At 40.0% G+C, this 18,795-nt stretch overlaps 1 protein-coding gene, 1 non-coding gene and 1 pseudogene across 2 annotated transcripts; 1 reads left to right on the top strand and 2 right to left on the bottom strand.

Annotated features, from left to right (window-relative positions):
- Positions 1 to 388: 388 nt before the first annotated feature.
- LOC116687615 (inter-alpha-trypsin inhibitor heavy chain H3-like) lies at positions 389 to 5,057 on the bottom strand (annotated as a pseudogene).
- Positions 5,058 to 6,722: 1,665 nt separating this feature from the next.
- On the bottom strand, positions 6,723 to 16,986 carry itih3a.1 (inter-alpha-trypsin inhibitor heavy chain 3a, tandem duplicate 1). Its single transcript, XM_032514840.1, has 22 exons — positions 16,759 to 16,986; positions 16,462 to 16,509; positions 16,263 to 16,286; positions 15,434 to 15,588; positions 14,797 to 14,901; positions 14,481 to 14,643; positions 14,245 to 14,355; positions 14,002 to 14,130; positions 13,255 to 13,371; positions 13,014 to 13,182; positions 12,811 to 12,936; positions 12,529 to 12,710; positions 12,151 to 12,336; positions 11,909 to 12,048; positions 10,119 to 10,279; positions 9,700 to 9,726; positions 9,545 to 9,604; positions 8,813 to 8,926; positions 8,444 to 8,645; positions 8,172 to 8,344; positions 7,027 to 7,138; positions 6,723 to 6,925 (listed from the first exon to the last, which is right to left on the bottom strand). The coding sequence occupies exons 1-22, from the start codon at positions 16,870 to 16,872 to the stop codon at positions 6,787 to 6,789; spliced, it is 2,757 nt and encodes a 918-aa protein (XP_032370731.1). The 5' UTR covers positions 16,873 to 16,986; the 3' UTR covers positions 6,723 to 6,786.
- A 1,380-nt stretch (positions 16,987 to 18,366) lies between these two features.
- trnae-cuc (transfer RNA glutamic acid (anticodon CUC)) lies at positions 18,367 to 18,438 on the top strand. The gene has a single exon. It is a non-coding gene; the product is annotated as a tRNA-Glu (tRNA).
- Positions 18,439 to 18,795: the final 357 nt, after the last annotated feature.

Raw genomic sequence — 18,795 nt, 5'->3', positions numbered from 1 at the left:
ACGCGCCAATCAAACTTGTTACAAAAGAAATAAAAGCATACATCAATAAAGTCGTTCAACACAAAATGAGATTTAGGAAGTGTGTCATAATTAGGTTAAAAGATATTGTGGTGTCACCGTGTCTCAGTATTTGCTGTCACTGGTCTGTGAAACAGGGTGACAGTTAAAAAACACACAACACAGAAGTAGTTGGATATTGTTGGCATACACAAAGTGATTCAACAGGTTTTCAAATAGTGTATCAGTATGCAATGCAGTGAAAAGAAAGAATTTTCTCGGTTACTAGACAGTTTGGCAAGGCACTTTTTTCTATTCTTACAGATAAAAAAAATAAATCTGCGGCTAATTAAACACGAGGGTTCCGTTTTCTTTACCCTCAGCCGGTTTATCAGCGATGAGGGGGCTCAGTTTCAGGCTTGGGGACCACCACGGAGGTGACAGGGGTGACGAAGCTATATCGCACAGACATGTCCAGCTGTCCCATTGTCTTTGTTCTGCTGAGTACCAATGTCACTGGGAGATTAAAAAAGGAAGAAAGAGTAAATTAGTTGTTTGTTTTATAGTGACATATGAGGCACATGTGCAATAAAAAAGTGGGCTTATTCCCCATAAACTAATTTGAGTTTCTTTGAGCAATCTCTCAGTTCACAGTAGCTTGCTTCAAATCATATAAAGCTGACAGACACAATTGAGAGGAACAAACCTGTTCTTCAGTATTTGTTGGATGGTGAGGTGGGCCCACAGACGCTCTGAGAAATCCCCAGAGGTGTTCACATGTCCTGGATAGATCACATCCATGTTTACCACACTGGCCTTTCCCTGCACCTGGAAGTCCTCTTCAGGCTAGAGAAAGAGGAGAGAATAAATGGCAGTTATTACTCACAGGAGAGGAAATTAATAGTATCAGTTTACAGCCACGCCAGCAGCCTAAATGCTAATGTCATCATGCTATCCAGAATCTGAATCAGAGAAAGATTTATTGCCAAATAAATTGAACTAATGAGGAATTTTTCCCGGTTGTTGGTGCGTACATAAACATATTAACATTAATATCAGATAAGCAAACAACAAATACATACATAAAATTATATTACTTTAAGATGAAAAGAGGCTGTAAGTATTGTAGCAGGATGTGCAAAAGTTCAGGATATAGAATGTGCAGAGGACAGGTATATAGTAATAAGGCTGACTGCGGAGGGAAAGAAACAGTTTTTTGGCATGAGGTTTTGGTCCTGATGGAACGCAGCCTCCTGCCAGCGGGGAGGGGATGTCCAGGGTAAGAGTATTCGGCTACAATCTCTCCTCTTCTGGAGGCGTACAGGTCCTGGAGAGACGGCCGATTGCAGACAATTACTTTCTCAGTAGAGCAGATAAAACGCTGCAATCTGCCCTTATCCTTAGCGGTGGCAGCAGCGTAGCAGATGGTGATTGAGAAGGTGAGGATGAACTCAATGATGGCAGTGTAGACGTAAATCATCATTGTCTTGGGCAAGTGGACCTTCTTAAGCTGCAGCAGGAAGTACATCCTCTGTGCTTTTTTTTATGAAGAGATATCTGATGTTCAGCTCCCACTTGAAATCCTGGGAGATGATGGAGCCCAGGAAGAGGAAGGACTCCATAGTGTTGACTGTCCCCTGACCAGACACCATGATCTCTGAGCTGTTTAACAACTGGCTGTAGTGATTTTTGGTCAAGGATATCAGGATAACGCAGGTCCACCTCCAAGAGCAGAGGGCTGGACACCTCCTCATTGAACAACAAAAAGAACAAAGACAAACTCCAAATCAATGTCTCTTTCCAAAACGTCCTTGAAGGTGCAAAACTAGTGTTTCAAACATTGTATTTGCTGTAAATCTGTATTTTTCCACTGTACTTTAACTGTAATATGCAATTACTCTCCAATGCACTTTAATTTGGATAGCTTCTGCCCAAACTTTATTTGTACTACCTTTAAATCCATTGTTATACTGCTCATTTTAGCCTAACTTATTATATATATCTATCTGTAAAAATTCTGTCTATAAATAGCCGTCTGTATATATTTATAGTACATATTCACCTGTAAACCATCAGTATATTATGTTCATTGTACATATCTGTAAAAATTCTATTTATAGTAATATCCACCTGTATATTGTATTCAGTACATATCCAGCTGTAAATCTTGCTCACAATACTTGTTATCTATATATTATATTCATAGGACAAATCTATCTGTAAAATTCTGTTTATAATAGTATTCATTTCTATATTTATTCAGTACATATCCATGTCATGCATTTATGAAACCATTGTATATCCTGCACTTACTGCTATTGCACTTCTGGTTAGACCCAAACTGCATTTCGTCGCCTTGTACCTGTACCTGTGTAATGACAATAAAGTTGAATCTAATCTAATCTAATCTTCCCCCAAAAGCAGAGCAAACATTCTGATGAATCTTTTAAAGGTTGGTTTCCCCTGTACATGGAACACAAGGGTTATATATGAGCGTGCAGTAAACGCCTTCTAGTTTCAACAAGACAATTACTCAACATACTTCTCCGATTCTTTTATGAGCTTGTCAACCTTTTAAAAACTTCTATCCTGAATCAAATTCTTGCATTTACAATTTGCAATGTTTGCATATCTGGAGGGGATTAATCAAAAAACACGGGATCCAAAATGAGTCTTTCTTCAAACACAACTTTTCAATCCTCAAAGGATCTCCTAAGGTCTTTTTTGACAAACAGCTGTATCAGAAAAAAAACAGAAAGGACAAATCCCTGTTGACAATTCTTTTTACAGAACTGTTGTTTTTTTCTTTTTTCTTTCAAACATAGATAGTTAACTCAGTAGTCAGCTGTACCTAGTGACCTCTGACCTGAGAATCAAATATTATAATCTTGCAAATTAAGACATTTTACCAACATTCGGCATCCCATCAATCAGTGAAATAATCATATCCGCACTCCTCTCTGGAAGGTTCTTATCTTTTCTTTCTCTCACCACTATGCTCACTGCCATTAGTACAGCCTTATTAATATTGGTGGCTAAAAGTTATAATACATTGAGCATTAACATGAAACCTTTTGAGATGCATTGTTATAGAGGAAATACATTTAAAAGTCTTCAAAATGTGTTCAAAAGGTATAGTTCAACATTTTGGGAGCTATGTTTTTGTTTCTAGTTTACTTGCTGAACATTAGATGAGAAGATCCCTACCACTCGTGTTTCTGTCCACTAAATATGAAGCTATGTAAAGGAAAAAGCACCATAAATATCACGGTGGATAAATTGTACCTTTTTGTTTAACCCATACAAAAAGTGTAAAAACGTCAATTCACAGTTTTACGTGGTGTTGTGAGCGGTCATTCCAGGGCTGTGACTTCCTGGAGTCTCTGTATGCTTCCGGGCACTTCCTCTTTTTCTAGACCCTGCTTCACTTGCCTGTAACCTGCCCTGCTTTCACTATTAACTCAAGTAACGCAGGATGTATGTAGACTATAGTAGGTTTATAAATCAGTGCATCCATGTCTCTCTCTTGTTTGAGAAATTGTAAATGTATCTAAATTGGATTTCTAGTCATCTGAATTAAGTGCACAAAAAATAGCATAAAAGTGGGTAGCACTTGTTTTCCTCTTACTGTCCTTAAGTTTCTCAATGTAGGCAGTGGCTTTGGTCACATTTTCTTTTGTTGCTTTGGTAAGAGATTCCTTCCAGGTGATAATTTGGTTGTCTTCTTCAAAGTACACACAGTGATGCATACAGTATGAAGCTTATTCACACAAAAAGTATACCACATTCTTTGGGACTCTGGCCTGGTCTAGTGGAGCAAAAAAGAGCACAAAGAATCAGTTGACAATCTGAAAGGAAATACAGAATTTGAATAAGACTAGTAGTGAAATAGTTACACAAGGACACCTTCAAATGGCTAGGGTAGTAAAACTAGGATCAAAAGTAAACAATTTTTTTTATGTTTTCATCTTAAAGTTAATTTAACAATGCTGTAAGCTATTTCCCAGAGCATATTTGACTTAGGAATTAATGTAAAAAGAGGCAGTGCTCCTGCAGGTTAATCTCACGACATATGCTTAAGGTAACATTACTGAGTCTGATATGCTGCCGCAAAGTCGTTGTTGGTCACTGACCTAGATTTCCCCTAGGCCCACTTCTCGTTTCACATAGTGTACTTGATGATAAAATGTCAGTCCACTATGGTGCATTCACATCCTGGACCACCTCCTTTCTCCACCAGGGGGAGCAGCGGAAGCAGAGGAAGGTAGTGGCCTCAACAAGACCAATGCCCTGGGGCTCTTAGATGTATACTATCTCCACACACACCCACACACACCCACACCCCCCCCCCCCCACACACACACACACTGTGACTGATTTAGTGTGAAATCATTGTGATGTAGGGTTAGAGCTAGTTTGTCTCATTAATGTTGACAAATTCCTCACACTTTGCATTCCTAACCGTTTTCAGCTCCACCTGACATTAAACAAATATATAAAAGAAAAGAGTGTGTCCAACCAGAAACGCTTGCACTGGTTGCTGGGGTGTCACTCAGGTTAGAAGCTCACACTGGCCCAGTTTCCTCTGGAGGAGCTCCTCGTAGCGCTGAAAACTTATCCATCTTCCTTCCAGAAGCCCTACAATGATGCATTTATTATTTTAATGGGTTGTTAACACCACCACCACACTTTCAATGCATACTGTAACATTTTTCAGGCCAACAGCCTTGACTGACTCCCTTGACCAGTCCAGCAGTTCAGCAGCTTTACTGTCAAAAGTACTGAGTTTTGACTGACGAGCTGAAGTTAGAGAGGAAGGCGGTTTTGGGCAGCTCCACTTCCAAAAAGATTTCCTGGGAGAAGTTTGCTTTGTTCAGAGCCTTGGAGGTCATGACTGTGTGGGCGAAACAAGATGTTACAGTGCAGTCCACTTTCACACTGTACACCTTTAAAGTGACGATGCTGGGCGGGTACCATACTCCAAGCTGGTATCCGTACTCAGAAGAGGTGGCGTGTCTCTCTAGCCTCCCACTGTACTCACATTGTATGAAAAGATCCATGTCATTTTTGGGTAATCAAAATTAGGTGGTTAAAAAGAAACCCAAATTTCGGATGTAGACATTTATACAACAAAGACACCATAAGACCTGTGTCAGAGCATCTCTGCGAGAAATGACTAGAGCTCCCTGGACATGAGCTGGAAGCCAGAAGAAGATAGGAATCCACAGCTGCATGACTCTCCACAGCACAGGCATGGCTAGGAACAGGAGCGTCAGAAATCTGGGAGTTATTTTTGATCAGGATATATCCTTTAACGTCCATCTAAAACAAACCTCAAGAACAGCCTTTTTTTCATCTTCGTAACATTCCCAAAATTAGGAACATCCAGTCTCAAAACGATGCTGAAAAATGTGTCCATGCATTTGTTGCTTCCAGGCTGGGCTACTGTAATTCTTTGTTATTAGGATGCTCAAATAAGTCCCTTAAGACTCTTCAACTGATCCAGAATGCTGCAGCGCATTTTCTGACAAGAACGAAGAATTAGCTTCTCTGCATTGGCTTCCTGTAAAATCCAGGATTGAATTAAAATCCTTCTCTTGACCTACAAAGCTCTAAATGGTCAAGCACCATCTTATCTTGAAACTCTTAGTGCCTTATTGTCCCACAAGAGCACTATGCTCCCAGAATTCAGAGTTACTTGTGGTTCCTAGAGTCTGTAAAAGTAGGTTGGGAGCGAGAGCCTTCAGCTATCAGGCCCCTCTACTGTGGAATCAGCTTCCGGTCTGGGTTCAAGGACAGACATCGTCACCACATTTAAGAGTAAACTTAAAACTCTCCTCTTTGATAAAGCTTATAGTTAGGGAGTGATGAGTCGCAGCGTCCGCCTAACCCGGCCCACCTGCTTCTCATCATGGTCGTCAAATTCATCTACCATGTAATCAATAACAATATGATAAAACTATAGAGAAGCAGGGCAGTAGCCTGTGTGTCTGTGTGTGTGTGTGTGTGTGTTCACTGCACGTGGATCACAGGTCACATGGATCTTGTGCTTATCTCTTTCATGAATGTATTTATTTCTTCTCAACATGATATGTGAATGAGATTGATCATATCTTTACAAAGTGGAAACCACTGTTGATATTTCCTGTAGTTAAACAATAATCAGAGCCACATGGTACACAGAGGATTTTTTTGTGTGGATTTTGTGACCATTAAGACATGATTTACCAATTTGTCACTAATAGGATAACATTTATTTGGTGTCATGGGGTTTAGGATTTCTACAGTAGACCTCAAATGAACTTTAACAGGCATTTTCATAAGAGTTGCACTGCTTGGAAACAATTTGGATCCCACTTCACTTCCTGACAGCTCCTGACTTTAGACAACACTTTAACTAGGATTAAAAATGCAAGGTTTGTAATTAGCAAGCTAGTATACTTGATTTAAGCATGTCTTTAGAGGAAAATGGTGATATAACTAAAGCAAAGGCCTGAGAAAAATTGTCTAAACAGTCTTTTCTGACATACTGAACAATGTTGCAAACAATGAAACACTAAAATGAAATGATTGAATCTAGCTTGAGTCCATCTTTAACAACTGTGTCCCATGTCTTTCATTACTAGTGATTGCAGAGGCTGTCTCCCTGTACTTTTTAATATTTTGGGACATTAATAAAGCCTGTAGTAAAGCCTGTTTACCTTTGGATACAAGACGTCAGAGCATTTATGGTGTAAGTACAGGCAGGTTTGAATATTTATTGCTTAGACATTGATGTGAAACTTGTTTTTATACAGTTTTAAAAAGGCCTGACACAACATAGTCTGTTGCATCTCCATCTACAAGGCCTGTTCCATTACTGTGAATGAACCAGCAGGGAACTTTGTCTCCGTTCTTCACATCCTTCCTGAAGTCTCTCTGCCAGCCTCTGTGCACCAGGACAGAAATGTCATGTAGAGCATTTATTCATTTAGAACACACATTGCATGCAACACTGCGATGGGACATTATCTGAGGCATGCAGCGTACCTGGTCACGTTGAGCTCCTGTCCTTTCACAAACATGGTGGCGTCTGGTTTCTCTGGGACTTCACCTGGACGCAGGTCGGAAACCTCATATTCAATCCCATGGTAGAACTGACCTGGAGGACGACCCACCATTTAAAGTAAATGTCATTTTTAAAATAAAATCCTTCTGGCCCTGTATTTCTCCACCAGTGATAATTGCCAATTAAACAATTTATGTTTTTTTATATCTACAGTATACTGTAATGTCAAAAATCTTGAAGCTCCTATATTTTACAAGTATTTCTCTGTTCGTTCTGGATGAAAGCTGATTCATGCAGACAATTGTTCAAATCTGGTTTTGGTTTAATAACTACTGTAAACTACATTTTGCATCAAAACATCACAAAGAACATTACATACAGTAAATTCAATAAAAGAATAATTAGACAAATCACAAGGGAAATTCCTCTTGTGAGGACCTGTTGTGTCAAGTGTTTTAATGCCTGACATAAGGAAACTATCCAGGTTAATTTGAAGCCACAGTATCTTTTTTGGCCACTGTTTGTCTGTTTTTCTTGTGTTTACTTGTTTGTTTGTTTGTTTGTTTGCTGTTATTGTTGAGAATGCTACTGTAACAAAGGAATTTCCCCATTGTGGGATGAATAAAGTATTATCTTATCTTGAGCGCAACAAGCTGTATTTGTTGATACGATCACCTTATAAAGTCACGGCGAACATGTTGGCTAACAGCTGCCTGTTTACACATCCATCAGACACAAAGAAATATTAGCTTTGATAAATGTAAGTCCAATATTCGCTCTCTTTTTAGCTTAATTTTTGTGTCTACCAACAATCATTAACTGTGAGATCCAAGCCGCCCTGCCTTATTGCATGATTCTAATTTTCAAAGCAAGGAGGTTGTCCTTATTGTTTCCCATAGCGAAGGGATTTTGACACAAAGATAGCAGAGAGCAATGTACTTCCATTGATCCAGAGACATTGGACAAAGTGCAAATACCCTGTCAATTTGTCTGTTGGCTGTCAATTAATGGTATTATTATCTTTTCTTTTTTTATGTCTGAGCAACCCTAGAAAATCCATATCACATTTTGACCTGCTGTTAAAGTTTAAAGCATGCAATCTACTAATACGTGTGTCATGTTTTACCAAGCAGGCCATGAACAGAAGGGGACAGGAGGTGGCTGTCTAGGGTGTAGAAACCCAAGTAGTCCCGGTGGTATGGGTGCTTCACCCACACTTTGTGTAACAGGACAACAAACTTCACAGAATCCTTTAGAGTTACTGTTAGGCTGTGATCCTTGGTCACGAGAAGATCCACACTAGTGAAACAGGGGAAGAGAGAGAACAGATATTCATCCTGAACTGGATTTTATATTTCATATTACTCATGTAAAGAAATTGCTCTTTTGGGTCCTTACTTGAGTCCTTTGACAGAAGCTCTATCAGACCAGAGCAGTTTGACCCATTTTCCATCCTGGAGCAACAAGATGTCCTGAGTGCTCACCTCAAGCCTCAACCCCAGAGTCTGGTGGATGATGCCAAAACGCCAAAAGTAGGTGTTTATTTTACCATTAGGGGCAATCTTCTTGTCTCCGATGGTCTGGCCATTGACCAAAATACCTAAGGAAACCACACGGGATTCTGTCACTGGCTGTTTAACTGCATGGTATGATATACTGGCACATGTATGAGGAGTGTCCAAAATCTTGGTCTACAAGGAGTATTCATGTGTAGTAAAAAGTCAAGGGGAAAGAACGTCATGATGAATATCAGGACTCGTGGCTGACCTTGTTCTGGGTCTTTGACCAGGTTGAAAATGGTTCCTGGTATGGCGTCGATATTGAAGCACAGTGCGTCATCTCTTTCAGGGAGCTCAATCATGAAATGAGGATCTCCATCCACTGAAGGTGACACCGAAGTATAATGAAAGTAATAAGCAAAGTGGATATGATTTTGTTTTTTGTATAGTGTTGGTTGAACATGCTAAAGACACAAGTTGACAAGATGTGGAGTCTACAGCAATGCTAGCAGCTCTCTGAAGCTGTTCTAAGAGAAAACAATGTTCTTTGAGCTAAACTTTAATGTCTGCATCCTAACATGGTCTCAATGACAGTGAAAACATGCTGATGTTAATTAGGTGTAATGTTTATCATGTTCACCATATTAGTTTAGCTTGTTAGCATGCTAACATATTCTAATAGCCGCTACACACAAAATATAGCTGAAGTTGATGGGATGTTATTAGTTTTGCAGGTATTTGGTCATAAACCAAAGCATCTAAACAAAATGACCATACATGTCTGTATAAAAGGTGTGCCAATCTATCTAGTAGATGATGATATAGTAGTTGAGATATTTCACTGCATAGGTAAAGATTTTGACATAACACCAAAGTCCTGAGAACTCTGTATGTCTCTATTAAATTTCTTGGCAATGTATCTATATAGTTGTCAGGATGGACTGATAGACCAACTGACCGAAACAAGACACGCAGCTACCATATCTAAAAATGTACTTACCTAAATATGTGGGTTGTGCTGGCGGCTGCATAGCATAAGAAGGGGATGCATATCGATGTGCTAGATACAGAAACAATACAATTTGAGTTGACAGAAATGCAGTGAAATGATCTAATCCCAGAAATGTTTATGCTATACGGTAAAAGCTGTCTTACACACTCTTTCTGCTTGTTGTCTTTGTTCTGTCAAAAAACAGATGGACAAAACAATTAGTATATCCACAGTTCAAACTGGAGCACCACCCTCTGCTGGTATAGTTGAGTAAAACTAAATATTTTTTAAGAAACAAAATTATAAATAATGACATGAATCAAACAGACAGTGCTGCATGCCAATGTGCTACAGTTAAGTTTTGCTTTTATAGAAAAAAAAGATTGACAGCAGCCATGGGCAGTATCACATTTCAAACCCTCTCTTTCAAGTTAATTCAATTCAATTTTATTTATAGTATCAATTCATCACAAGAGTTATCTCAAGACACTTTACAGATAGAGTAGGTCTAGACCACACTCCAGAATTTACAAGGACCCAACAGTTCTAGTACTTTCCTCCAGAGCAAGCAATCCTCTCTTACCCTCAGTCAGTTTGTCAGCAATGAAAGGGCTGTCTTGTCCGTCCTCTGTTTCAGGCTTGGTGACCACCATGGAGGTGAGTGGGGTGACAAAGCTATAATGCAGAGACATTTCCAGCGCCTTGGCTGTGGCATTGGCTTTCTCGTCTCCGGTACCCTTCTTGCTGCAAGAAGGAAAATATACTGAAGTTGTCACACATGACACTGGCCTTCAGGAAATCACCAAGGAATCTATAAATTAATATTAATCAATTAAATATCAAAACACGGGAACCCAGATGATACGTTCAAGAGTAATTGTAAATCATACATTGTCACAGAAAGAACAATACTCAGGAACTCAGCTTGCTTTTTGTCACACAGCATCATTTTGTCATTGATTACATACCACTCACATTGCAGAGACCTTAATTATTGATACATTTCAATATCGATCCAGCTTAACGTTATGTTTGGTGGGTAGGGTGAGCTGTTCAAAATTTCCACGGCTATCTACGTAACTAGCCATGACAAGGTGGCTAACAGTAGCACACTAGCTCGTTCTCAATGGCAAAAAACTGCTACAACACACACTAGTTCACCCTTATCTACAAATGAACAACTTAGATGTCCCTGTTCTGCAGGTATTCCACAAGTGCGCCCACGTTTAGAAGTCTCCCAGCTTATCGGGCCTTGTACTGACCAAAGTTGGAGAAACAGTAGCTAGCTGATCTGAACATTACCTGGCTACTGCGCATGTGCGACTCCCAACAAAGATAGCAAAGAAGTGAGATGTCTCACTCTGTAGCTAAAACAGAGACACACAGTGTGAAAACAGGATCTGCAGCAATGTGCAGTACAACAAAAATATGGTGTTTTTTGAAACTGAAACCATGTAAACCTATTGTGGTACAACCTCAAAACACAATTAGGAACCTAAAAAGCATAATATGGGACCAGTCCGTGTCCGTATCAACACAGCCTACCTCCACCAGTCTTACCCGCCAGAGCAGCATCTGCTCGGAAGGCTAGCAGGCCTGGTGGCTAAATAGCGGAGTCCGGTACACTGTTTTTCAGCCATGTTTCCACAGAAACACAGCAGTCTCTGAACTCACTTTGGGAGTTTTGTTGAAGTTGGATGTAATCCAGTTTGTTTGGATGAATTGGACAGGTGGCCGTCTAGCGTTAGCTTTCCACATAGTTGGAACTCCTGCCCTTGTTTTCCGCTTTAGAGCAAACCGCCGTCAATGTCCCCTTACCCGGCTTAGAGGCTTCAGCGACACCACTGGCTGAGGTGGCCAAGCTCACGTAGAGTGTCAAGTATTCCCTCTTTTTTATAAAGTTTCCTTCATATTCTCCGATCTGTACTTATGTATCACAGTGGTACACATGTGTGGTAGTTTGAATGCACATAACTGTGTTAAAAGTTACTTTAAACAGATAGCTGTGGCTTAGCTACCAAGATGGCGGACACTTGACTCGCTTTGGCTTGCTTCGGTTCCAACCCCCTATGGGTGGGTTGAAAGATGCAAAACTAACTGGCTTGTAGTCCACTGCCTATGGGCAAAAATGTTTTTTTCCAGACACAATACAGTAATCTCTCAGGGGGACATGAGTGAAGGAAGCATGGTCATTCAAAAATACTTCTGGGTTTCTACTGATACAAAGCTTAATGTTAAATCGGTGAAGTATCAAGGTCAAATGCCTAACCCCAACTGATCACATTGTACATTTGATGAGACTAATGGGAACCAAAAATTTCCAAGCTAAAAGGAAATTCAGGTCTCAGCTTGGGTGAAATGACTCAAACAGACCTGTTCTCCAGTAGCTGCTGGATGGTGAGGTAGGCCCAAAGACGCTCTGTGAAATCCCCGAAGATGTACTCCTCATCTGGGTATATCTCGTCCCAATCCACAGCACTGGCTTGGCCCTGCACGTTGAAGTCCTCCTCAAACTATGACAAAAATAAAAACAAAATCTTAGAAAAACAGCAATAAATACAATTTTTCTCCATCTCTGGGTTGTCTCTAAATTTCTGCCATTTCCATGTCCTTACCCCCTGTCCGAACACTTCCACCATGAAGTTGTCCACATCATTGTTCATCACTCGACCAGCCACCACGATCTCTGAGCCTTTAAAAAACTGGCTGTAGTGATTGGCAGTCAGGGAGTCCACTGCATTGTCAGGATAACGCAGGTCCACTTCTAAAAGCAGAGTGCTGGCCACCTCCTCATAGAAACCCTGGAAGAAATGCATCCCACATTTTATAACATCTATTTGTCCATAACATTCTACAGTATATATAGTTATTATAATGTTGTTGTTTTTAAATAGTGACTACATACAGTAATTGTGCAAGAATGTGTCATAGCTGGTATTCTTTACATTTGACTTCACAAAGATCTAAGTATTATCTCAAAAATTATATTCCACCTGAAGTTGAACAACTGCATCTGAACCCTCAAAGATTCTGCGGGCCACTCCCTTGTTTTGTTTGCTCATCACATCCAGGAAGGTATAATCCACACTATTTCCAAATCCAAGACAGAACAGAGACATGTTTCCTCCAATAGCAGAATGAATATTCTCTTGAATCTTCGGGGTGTGAGACTCTCCTTCAAAGACACAACATGCAGAAATTGAATACTAGGTAAAAAGTGTGTGAACGAAATATGTAGTATATCTGACCTAGATGTACACACTATGCATGCTCACCACTATTTGGCATTCCATCAGTCAGTAAAATAATCATGTCGATGCTCTTCTCTGGGAGCCTCTTCTCTTGCCTGTCTTTGACTAGCATGTTGACACCTTTCAAGACTGCACTATTGATGTTTGTCACTAGAAGGAAAACACACACATTGTAAAATGTACAGTCTGCGTATTTCTATAATTTAGGGAATTAAAATGATACTTGCTTGCCCTGGCGGATATCTTTCTGACATAGTCCATTCCTGCGGCCACATTTTCCTTGGTGGCTTTAGAAAGTGATTCTCTCCAAGAGTCAATATAGTCATCAAACTGGATGAGGGCAAAGTGGTCTTCCTCACTGAGGTCTTCTAGGATGACCAACAATGCCTCCCGTGTCTAAAAAGTGACAAGGTCAGAGGTCAAAATGTGTGCAATCAATAAATTAGAAACACATTAGCAGTCTCTCACCTGTTCAATCTTTCGTCCGTGCATTGATCCGCTCCTGTCAATCACAAACACCACATTCTTTGGCACATTGGGCAAATCAGCGGGAGCGAAGAAGTGCACAAAGTATCCGTTCACAATCTAAAGAGAAGCCGATCAATAAAGAGCAGTAAAACATATAACAAAATGACAAGGCAACGTGAAAACTGTAAGAAAACGTAGTTGATTCATTTTTGTTACGGGACGACTATCACCTGCACAGTACCTTCATAAACAGTAGCAGGAGCAATGGCTTCTATTGGCAAAATGCTACCCTGAAAGGGGACTTTTTACTGTTTCACTATTTATTAATTTATTTCACGCATCAATTTCTTATCTTGTAATTGTCTGAATGTGATTTGCATGGTTGTACATTGACACATTTACACTTTTTGTTTTTGTGATCTTGTTTTTAGATCCAACTTTTGATTGAATTCTTGGATTCTAATAATCCCTTTGCTGCTATTGAATTATGTACTTCTCGTCAATGACTCTGCCTGATGTTATCTCTTATATGACTAACTCATTGTGTACAATGCGTTACAATGTCTTTGTCAATCTAATTAAATCCATTTTATTTTCCAACGCACCCTCCAGACAAATAACATTACAGGGAATCTGTATAGTTTGACATGTGAAGCCTGATTTAATTGTGCATTCAGCAGATAGTAGTCTCGCATGGCCAGACCAATCTTAAGCAGATACTAAGTACAGTATGTGTTGAAAGCTGACCTGAATGTCTCCGAGGCTCTTTGCTCGGTTTACATCGTACTTGATGATAAAATCTCCGTCAATGAGTGTTCCATCACAACCTGGACACTTCCTCTGCTGCTCCATCGTTGGCGAGAAAGAGATGTGTGCCTGACAATGGAATAGAAAATGAATGGTTTAGTTTACCCTTAATTTGTGTGTCAGCCATTTTATTAATTGTGAATAAAAGGAAGTGAGGCCAAGATCACTTGTTGTATTGTGTACCTTGTTTCCTGTGACACGTTTCTCCACCAGGGGGAGCAGCTCATTGGAAAAGAAGGTTGCATTGGCATCCACATAAGAAATGCCCTGAGGCTCATAGATGTTTGTCACAATCTACACACACACACACACACACACACACACACACACACACACACACACACACACACACACACACAAAGGTGAATCACTCATTTAGATCATCTGATATCACCAAGAGACAAGATTTGAACATGAACCTGTAACTCCTGGACAGGCTGCTTGGGTTTAACTCGAGTCAGGATCTCATACTGGCCCAGTTTCCTCTGAAGGAGCTCCTCGTAGGTCAGAATGAATGTCACGTTACTTTCAGCTGCAATGTTGACAGACACTGAAAACTTCTCCATTTTTCTTCCAGAAGCCCTGTAATGAAACACAGATCATTGATATGTTAAAACATTTAGGATCTTTACAAATCTATAAAAATGTAGATACAGTAGCATATAGAGGCATGTTTCTTTGAACATGTATTTTAAACTGTATACGTTTATGTATTTTTCATCTTGACTGACTCACTTGACCAGTCCAGCAGTCTGTCCAGAGGAAACAGCCTTCTCATACTGTTTCTTGGCTTTCTCTTTCTCCTTCACCTCCCCAACATACATCTGACCCTCAATTTCCCTGTGGGGCACAAAGATGGAGAATAAGATTCTGCAACTTAAAGCTCATTAATAAAGCTCATTAATGAGCAGAGATGAAAGTATGACTATTATAAGTATGAATATTTTTAAGGTATATCTGTGACTGTGATGAATTAATGAAATTGGTTTTGTCTTTGAAATATGGCTTTTATCTTATTTAGTATAGGAAATCGTAAATCTGCTATTTGCACAGGCCCTCGAGTAGCCCATTTGTTAATTGTATATTTGTTTTTTTAATTGTTTTTTAACCCTGTGCTTGTCGTTGTGTCTGTAACTCTTGCAGCTAAGTTGCTCAGTGTCCAATGCAAATTTCTCCTTAGGGAGACCAATAAAAGTACTTTGACTTACTTTGACTTTGAACTTAAGGAAGGTTAAATAACTGCATCAGTAAGAAAAATCATCTTTAGAGCATGACTGGTAAAAGAAGCAGGGATAACTACTGTCACATGCAAATTGTCATAATACAAGGAGTAATGTGGACAGAGTGGAAATCAGAATGGAGGTGGACTAACATGCTGAAGTTAGTAATGAAAGCGGTCTTGGGCAGCTCTATTTCAAAGAAGATTTCCTGGGAGAAGTTTGCTTTGTTCAGAGCCTTGGAGGTCATGACGGTGTGGGCGAAACGAGACGTCACAGTGCAGTCCACTTTCACACTGTACACCTCCACCTGAGACAGAAAGAGAGGGAAAAACAGATGACAAAAATTGAAACGCACAATAAATAGTGAATATGGAAAGTCAACAACACAAACAATTCCCATATGGCATTGGTAGAATTGTTGTATTATCTGCCATTTTCACGTTGTTTCAAACTGAATGTTGTTTTTGCAGCCGGTCCAGTCCCAAGAAGATTTTGCCCCGATTGGTGTCAAATAAACTCATAACAGCTTGAAAAAAATGGTTTAAAAAGACATTATGTCACAGATTCCACCCTGGGAGTGTTGTGTGAGACAGATTGGGCGAGACAACCTGAGTGCTGTATGCTCAAAGCAGGGAGAGTGTTGAAAAGAAAACTCCTTTTCATTGAGTTTAGTTATTCTCAGTCATGTTATTTTAATTAGATTCCTGTTGTGAGAGACCTTTTCTTATTTTCTGGTTCCACCGCTTGCCAGTAAAGGACAGAAATGGTGATTACTGTTCTGGAGTTTTTCATTTCTTCTCCTATCTGTTGTGTTTTTCATTGCCCTTACACCATATGTAAAGTTGTATTACTTGAATGTTTTCCATTATCATTGCTCCTGTAACACCATCATTTCCCATTTTGTTGGGATCAATAAATATCTATAAATATATCTATTATCATCAATAGAGATATAGAGATACAAACAGATTATTTTCTTACCGTGGCCTCATTTGTACTTCTTTTCTGTAATAAAAACAAACACACAACAAATAAGCAGATTCCTTTTGGAATTTCAACTGCCACTATTGCTTCATGCTATTTAAAATATTAATTATTCATGTACAAAATAGCCATCTGCATTTTATATGTAAGAATTACAATGTTTAAGTAAAAAGATGCAACTTTAGCACATTTTCACCATGATATGAAAGGACTTGTCTGTTGGTAAATAGTTTCCTCTTGTCTCCTGAAATATAAATACAGCAGGGTGAACTTACAGAGTGCCAAAAAAACCACTGGCATAACATGATTTACATTCTGTGTCGCATGCAAACATTTAAAAAGTAGAAAATAGCAAACTAGTTCCATAAGAGTGCAGTTTGTTATGTAGAAGAAAACAGATTAGGGGCTAAATAAAGCACCACCAGATAAAATATCTGTAAAATGTGGTTTTAAAATGCAATCAGAGTACAAAAAGATCAATGTTTGAAGTTACCTGCAGAGCTTCATGGTCCCCTGAGATGACCAGAGTGCCCCGGGCCAGGCTGGGCAGCCAGAGGCAGACGCTGGCCCACAGCAGCAGCAGTCGAACACCCTGCAGTCCAGACATGACCAAACTTCTACTGAACAGCGACTCACTTCACTGCTGAGAAAGCTCTCTGGCCAGGGGGAGGAACAAAATTGTTACTGTGTGTTTGTGTATGTGTGTATGTGTGTGTGTGTGTGTGTGTGTGTGTGTGTGTGTGTGCGCGCGCTTGAGTACATATTGACCAACAAACCTGAGCTCTAAGTGCAGGGGTCCGTTTCAGAAAGGAGGTTCAACAAACTCTGAGTCTAACCCTGAACTCTGAGTTGATTTACCCTGAGACGGGAAATTATTTTTTGGTTCCAGAACAGCTGATTAGAGTTGGTTAAATTAACTCAGAGTTGGTTGAGTCAGAAAAAAGTACGTGCACCACCACTGTAAAAAAGCCAGAAGGAATGGAGCCATGATAATTCACCATGGTAAAAAACAACGACAAATTGGTCTGGTATTTCAGATGACGCGTATGTGTCTGTGAGCACTTCTCCTCTGCCAAGATACTCCATCCATCTAACAGGTGTGGTATATCGAGATGCTGATTATTGCACAGTGTGCCTTAGGCTGGCCACAATAAAAGGCCACTCTAAAATGTGCAGTTTTATCACACAGCATAATGCCACAGATGTTGCAAGTTTTGAGGGAGCATGCGATTGGCATGCTGACTGCAAGAATGTCCACAAGAGCTGTTGTCCTAGAATTTAATGTTCATTTCTCTACTATAAGCCATCTCCAAAGGCGTTTCAGAGAATTTGGCAGTACATCCAACCGGCCGCACAACCGCAGACCACATGTAACCACACAAGCCCAGGACCTCCACATCCAGCATCTTCACCTCCAAGATCAGCAAGCATAAGCTAACAAAGCTGTAGCGCCTAAGGTGGTTGGGGTACAGCTGCCACAGCTGCAACATATGATAAACGGGTCAGAGGTTAGGCTAACCAAAATCCCAAAATGAGTCTTGCCCCGTCACCCCAACAGGTGAACTGATGATATGACTATGCTTCCTCTGCTCCCTTGCAGGTGCCCTAATTACCGTAAGTGACCGAAAGAATTTATGTGTTCGAAATGTTAGAAGAAAACTGTTTGTGTGGATTGTGTTAGCTTGTTTAAGCGAGAGCACATTCATAAAAGCAGTTGTAGCATTAGAGCAATGACCCGGAAGTTAGTTATGAAATAATAAAAAAATAAGATGCGGACAAGAATAAACTTTAAATTTTTTGCTAAATGATATTGAAATTGTGTGGGGGGAAAACTATGAAATAACTCAGTTAGATTTTTTTTTTTTTAAGATTATTTTTGGGGGGTTTTCCGTTTATTAAAGTGACAGTGATGAAAGGGGGAGAGAGAGATGGGGGATTGAAACGCAGCAATGGGCCGCAGGTCGGATTCGAATCTGGATTGCTGCAGTACTTGGCCAACATGGTGCAAACGCTCTTACTGAGTGAACTAGACAATAAAGCTAACCCTAACCCTAACCTCCGTTTACTAACTAGCCTACATGTTTTCTTTTAATTGTACCTGTCCCTGGTGGTCTAGTGGTTAGGATTCGGCGCTCTCACCGCCGCGGCCCGGGTTCGATTCCCGGTCAGGGAACGCTTTTATCACTGCGTCATGACTGTCCTAAGTGGTGCTTGTCAAAAAGAGAAAGAGGGAGGTCGGGAAAAAACATCCTAAAGTTGCCATAATCTCACCTATTAATAAACAACGTAAAAATGATGTAACATTGTGGACAAATTATTCATAACACCCTAGTCTACGAATACAGAAATTGCTTTGGTGATTTTCTGTAAGAGGGTCTGGTCACAGTCATATATAATGCAAATACCAGTGATATTAGGATTGTCAGAAGTAGGGAAGCCAGAGAAAATACTTAGGAGAATGTGGAACAATTGGCATTCCAGTCTGTCTGTAAATGTATGATCACAGTGGAATGTCTTTTGTGGATTTGTA

Source organism: Etheostoma spectabile, chromosome 4, assembly GCF_008692095.1.
Source record: "Etheostoma spectabile isolate EspeVRDwgs_2016 chromosome 4, UIUC_Espe_1.0, whole genome shotgun sequence".
Taxonomy (NCBI): domain Eukaryota; kingdom Metazoa; phylum Chordata; class Actinopteri; order Perciformes; family Percidae; genus Etheostoma; species Etheostoma spectabile.
Note: the sequence above shows the minus strand (reverse complement) of the source record. Positions and strands in the feature narration are given on the sequence as shown.

Bases quoted from the DNA above. Each gene is read 5' to 3' on its own strand.
- itih3a.1 (XM_032514840.1), bottom strand. From the start codon at position 16,872: ATGTCTGGACTGCAGGGTGTTCGACTGCTGCTGCTGTGGGCCAGCGTC. The intron at 14,902-15,433 runs GTTAGTCCACCT...TGTGCCCCACAG, and splicing joins TTCATTACTAACTTCAGCAT to GGAAATTGAGGGTCAGATGT. The intron at 14,644-14,796 runs GTGAGTCAGTCA...GTTTCATTACAG, and splicing joins CAGACTGCTGGACTGGTCAA to GGCTTCTGGAAGAAAAATGG.